Source organism: Nycticebus coucang, chromosome 14, assembly GCF_027406575.1.
Source record: "Nycticebus coucang isolate mNycCou1 chromosome 14, mNycCou1.pri, whole genome shotgun sequence".
NCBI lineage: Eukaryota > Metazoa > Chordata > Mammalia > Primates > Lorisidae > Nycticebus > Nycticebus coucang.
In genome coordinates, this window is record NC_069793.1 from 62525901 (window position 1) to 62531966 (window position 6066).

The window sequence follows — 6066 nt, forward strand, 5'->3', positions numbered from 1 at the left end:
AACGGTGATAAATGCTTAATAATAATAAAAATAAAAATGATTAATTTATCATATTTCTAAAATAATATACTATGACTTAATAAGTTAAAATACAAAGTCTGTTTAAGCATTTGCTTAATATTTAATGCTGCAAAAGTAATGAGTTTAGCAAAATTAAAATAGCTGAAAATTATAGTAATAGAGAGCTATATTAAAATCTTTGCATCTCAACCATTTTTTTCTATGATGCCATTGTGTTGTCTATAACACTGTTTCTATTTCCTAATTAGTAAAATTGGGAAAATGATAGCTTGTATTGCTTTTCCAACTAAGTATTAATATATAACATAGATTATAGGACAATCTCTTTTTCATGGTAGGAGCAACTAAGTATTACTTTTCTTTTTCACCTTCACATTAAAAAATGATATGGACCTCAGGCACAGTAGCTCACACCTGGAATCATATCACTCTGGGAGGTTAAGGCAGGAGGATCTCTTCAGGTCAGCAGTTTGAAACCAGCCTGAGTAAGGGCAAGATATTATCTCTACAAAAAAATAGGAAAATAATCCAGGGGTGTTGGCCCATACCTATAGTCCCAGCTACTCAGGAGGTGGATGCAGGAGGCTTGCTTGAGCCCGGAGTTTGAAGTTGCTATGACCTATGATTACAGCACTGCCCTCTAGCCTGAGTTACAAAGCAAGACTATCTCAAAAACAACAACGAAAAAAATACTGTATAATCTGAACTCATACTAATAGTGTAAAAATCAAAAGAGATACCAGTATATTGATCTTGGTTGTGACTAATCTGTATCTGAAAACAGGACTTAAAAAAGTGGGTATATAAGCTGGGAATTTTTCACTTGGAAAAGAGAAGCTTGGTGGGGATATGACTTACCATCCTATTTTTGAAAGCCTGCCACGAAAAAACACATAAGGGCTCCAGAGAAAAGGGACAGTACTTTCTCAGGGTTCTTAGGGATTGGTCCTGTGACAGTATGAGAAAAAACACACATGTAATGGACTAGCATATTTCACTTTAAATTGTATCTTTAAAAGTATTCTCATTTGATGTTTCGAGTCCTAGATTCAATTTTCATTTGTTTACAGATTTGGGCTGTAATGATCTTGGTGGAAAACCTTGACCCTAAAAAGGCAAAATCCATCCACAAAGGAGAGGGCATTAGCAACATGGGACAAGCCAATGAATCGCAATTATCTCCAGATACCTTCTTGCTTCTGGGCATCCCAGGACTAGAGCACCTGCACGTCTGGATCGGGATTCCCTTCTGCTCCATGTACGTGGTGGCCGTGGTGGGGAATGTGACCATCCTGGCCGTGGTGAGGGCAGAGCGAAGCCTCCACGAGCCTATGTTCCTGTTTCTGTGCATGCTCTCGGTCACTGACCTGGTCCTCTCCACGTCTACTCTACCCCGCATGCTCTGCCTCTTCTGGCTCGGGGTCCACGACATTGCCTTTGATGCTTGTCTGGCCCAAATGTTCTTCATCCACAGCTTTACTGCCATGGAGTCAGGATTCTTCCTGGCCATGGCCATTGACCGTTATGTGGCCATCTGTGACCCGCTACACCACGCCACCATTCTCACCCACACCCTCATTGCCATAATGAGTGCTGCTGTGGTATTCAGGGGAGTAGCCTTCTTTTCTCCACATCCTATCTTGCTCAAGCGGCTGCCCTACTGTAGAACTCGAGTCATTGCCCACACCTACTGTGAGTTCATGGCTGTGGTGAAATTGGCGTGTGTGGACACAGGAGCCACTAAGCGTTACAGTCTCAGTGTGGCCTCTGTCATTGGTTCCTGTGATGGATTTCTCATTGCTGTCTCTTATGTTTTAATTCTCCGTGCAGTCTTTCGTCTTCCATCACGGGAAGCAAGTCTTAAAGCTCTAGGTACATGTGGCTCCCATGTCTGTGTCATCCTTGTTTTCTACTCCACAGCTGTCTTTACCTTCCTGACCCACCGTTTTGGCCACAATGTGGCTCCCCAAATTCATATCTTTATTGCCAATATGTACCTTCTGGTACCACCCTTTCTTAATCCCATTGTTTATGGTATTAGGACTAAGAAAATTCGAGACCATGTCATTAATTCTCTAAGGGTAAAAGTTGCCTGATTTCATTTTGTCTATGGTTGAGTCCAGAAGCTCACACCTTATTGTTCCTTTAAGGACTCAGGGATTACTCAGGAATCCTCCAGGCTATAAAACCAATTCTAAAAGACACTGAGCTGGTGAATGTGAAAAGAAGAATTTACATTTCTTATTTCTTTCTGTGAGCAAGTCTGCTAGACAGAGGAAAAAAACAGCAGAAAATGAGCTTGATTTTTAGCCCTTATTGAATAAAGTAGGAGTAAATAATTTTTCTGTTATTTTGCTACCAAGACCAACCACCCTTTAACTTAAAGTTCAGTGTCCACTGAAGTTTTCAATGCATTAGCTTTTAAATACACTTGGTGAATACTATTTTGTGTTCACCAAGAGTAAATTATAATTGATATTTTGTTTTAATTACTATCTCCAGTGTATCCTCCACATTAAGATCATAGGTAGCATCTTAAAAACAAAAAAAAAGAACACACACATATAAAACAAAAACTAAAAATCCTGATATATCTGACCCATTCAAGATCTAGAGGGCAAAGCAAAGCTTTGTGAGTTATCTTTTCTTATTTCTCTTAATATTTCTCTTCCACATTCTTTGCCCTCTTTGTCCTATACATTAAGATTTACATCTACATTCAAATGGTAAATCTCTTCATATTTTCATGACTTAGCTTAGACTTTTACTCTTTGCCCTTTTTTCTCTCTTACATGTAAAGAACTAGTTATTCTTCAAGATACAATCCTTGTTTAATTTCCCTCACATAGAAGGGGATTTGTGAGTTTGTGAGTTTTATATTTATTTATTTATTTATTTTATTAAATCATAGCTGTGTACATCAATATGACCATGGGGCACCATACACTTGTTTCATAGAATATTTGACACATTTTCATCTCATTAGTTGACATAGCCCTCCTGGCATTATCCTAGTTACTTTGTCAAGACATTTACATTCCACATTTGCCAAGGCTCACATGTACCTTTGTAAGATGCACCACATGTGTGATCCTTTCAATTCCCCTCCCTCTACCCTAGTTTGTGAGTTTTAACAGGCACAAAGTAATGGTGTATGGCACACCTTTTGGGTGCAGGACACGACTACGAGAAGGACTGTACCTAATAAATGCAAACATTGTAGCCTAGTTGTTTATACCCTCACATTTACCTGAAATAAAAAATAAATAATCAAATTCTCTCACTTAATTTGAAAGATTATTTTTTCAGAAATACTATTAATAAAATCTCTTCCTATCATTGTTGTGAAAAATATCATTGTATAGTGTATTTAATTATTATTCCTATATTTTCCAATTAAATTATTAGTATAGTTACAGGTTAAGTAAACTTGCCCCAAAGAGAGATTGCCTGGGTTCATTATTCACCTTTGTCATTTACTGTCTGTGTATTAATGGGCTGTCTGCTGAAATATTCTGGGCCTTGTAACACTAAATAAAATGAAAAGCGAAAGATTTCCTTGCCCTAGAGTTTTAATTATTAAATAAGTAAAAGCATATAAGACAAACACTTACAGCAGTACTACATTAGAAGCCCTCAATAAGTAATCATTAGTTAAGAGTACAGATTATCATAACAAATATAACTTTGCATATTTTTTATATACTAGATCTTGTAATATATCCAGAGGGTGCCAAAAAATATATACACATTTTAAGAAAGGGCTTTAATACTTACATTTGACTTCTGCAATTATAAGAGGTGCTCAGTGTGACTTGTATTCATCTTTTGTTATTCAGTATTATATAATTTTAATAATTTTTTCCATCTTAAAATGTGTATACTTTTTTTGGCACCCTCTGTATATGTAATTTAAATTATATAATCACAGTTATCACCAGGGTAGGTGTTAGTCTCTGATATTATAGCTGAGGAATTTGGACTCAGAGACATTAAATAATTTACCCATGGTCACAAACAAAAAAAATTTGTACTTAGGGACTGTCTCTATTTACTTTTTTATCCCTAATATCTCTCGGTATTCAAACATGTATTCAATGAATGCTTTCTTGAGGAATGAATGAAACTACAAGATGTTTGGATTCACTTGTCACATATAGTATTTTAGAACCCTTAAGTTTGTGTTGGTTATATTTTAGATAACTAAATTAAACCATAAAGTTATTTTAAAATAATTTTTATTAATATAATGGAGAAAAATGACAATGACAGTAGGGATAGATATCTTCCAGGCTAATGAGAAGAGATTCTTTTAGGGAAATGAACTTTAAGACTTATGCCATTAGTGGGAAGATGGTTGACTAGAAGCAGCTTTTGCCAGAGGCTTGTGCCCAAAGGGAGAGATACTGGACTGAAATGGATGAGAGGAGCTCCTCACTGATAGGACTACATGAGGTATACATCACCCAGGTTGAATCAAGCAGCAGAAACAAGAAAGTAGAAGAAAACAGCAGGTATGAGCCCAGCTCCAAGATAATGGGAGACCACTCCCCCCAAACAGGATCTCCACAGTGGGTGATCTGCCAGCCAGTTCTAAAGTCATTCTGCCAGCACTGCCTCCACCCACCAAATCAAGCTCAAGGGTTCTAAAGTTCCTCACCTTATCCCATGGGAGAGCAGTTGCTAAGTCTAAGTCCTTCTTCATTATTGAGGTCCCACCACTGAGCCTAGGCCCCATTCAGTCTGGCTCTAAAGACCAAATATTTTTTCTGCAAACCTGAGCACCCAGATCCACCCTTTCCTCATCCTAATTGCCAGAAGGACTGCCCCCTATAGAGTTTGGAGTGTTTGACAAGGTCAGTGAGAAGTTTGGGAAGTCTGCTGGCCAATGAGCTGCAGCCTGAGAACAGTTGCACAGCAGTCCAGGCTTTGGCAGGGAGAGGGTGTACTACCCATCTCCAGCTCCTCAGGAATTCTCAGGCAGTTCTGTTTTCTTTCCTTCGAGATAACTTCTGAGCTCCATTGGGTGGATGGGGCCAGTGCTTAAATAACTGTCACTTATGACTGAACTTTGGACCAGTCCCCTCTACCAGGCACTGCTCTCTGAGTTTCGTTGGATGGGCAGGCAGTATCTAAGTGACTTTGGACTGAACTTTGGACCTTTGGCCTCCACCAGGCAAGGCTCTCTGAGCTTGATTAGGTGGGCAGGGTTGGAGTTTAAATGACTTTGGACTGAACTTTCCACCTCTGGCCTCCACCAGGAGGAGCTCTCTGAGCTCAATTGGGTGGGTGGAGGCTGGGTTTAAGTGACTTTGGACTGAACTTTGGGTCTCTGGCCTCCACTAGGTGGGGGTCTCTGAGCTCAATGGAGTGGGTGGGGCCAGGGTTTAAGTGACTTTGAACTGAACTTTGGACTTCTGGCTTCCAAAAGGCAGAGCTCTTAGAGCCCAATTGGGTGGGTGGGGCCAAGGTTTAAGTGACTTTGGACTGAAACTTGAATTAGGACTGCCTATCACATGGAGCTCAATTGGACAGCTTGGGCCATGGTTTAAGCAACTTTGTACTGAACTTTGGATTAGCACTCTTCCCTGGGTGGAGCCTCTCTGAACTCAATTGGGTGGACTGAGGTACTTGTATATGAACTTTAGGCCTGGGTTCCCCACTGGGTGGCAGCCCCCTGAGCTTGTGTGGGCAGGCGGTGCCTGGTGCCCAAACAACTTTGTCTGAGCTCTGGGCCTACCGTGTCCACAGAGCTGGACCCCACAGCACTCATTTGGCTGGAGGGTGTCCAACACATAAGCATCTCTGCCAGTGCTATCAGCTGGGTAGCCTCTTGAGCTTGATTTGGTGGGTGGAGGCAGTGCTGGCAGAATGACTTTTTTTTTTTTTTTTTAAGTCCTTGCCTGGTTGCAGGATGCCTCGCACAGTGCAGGAGTTCTCAGCCACCACCCCCACCATGGTCTCAGCCTCTATGCAGTTGAGGGACTGCACAGGTGCCTCAGTCACCACCGTCTCAGCCTCTGTGTCCATGCCAGGTTCCCCAGT

General features: G+C 40.5%; 1 protein-coding gene across 1 annotated transcript; it reads left to right on the forward strand.

The window, feature by feature from the left end:
• The first annotated feature begins 1172 nt into the window (after window positions 1-1172).
• LOC128564633 (olfactory receptor 52P1-like) lies at window positions 1173-2117 on the forward strand. Its single transcript, XM_053560141.1, has one exon. It carries the CDS (start codon window positions 1173-1175, stop codon window positions 2115-2117), a length of 945 nt encoding a protein of 314 aa, XP_053416116.1.
• The last annotated feature ends 3949 nt before the right edge of the window (window positions 2118-6066 follow it).

Excerpts from the sequence above, each read along its gene's own strand:
- LOC128564633 (XM_053560141.1), top strand. The coding sequence starts at position 1,173 with ATGGGACAAGCCAATGAATCGCAATTATCTCCAGATACCTTCTTGCTT.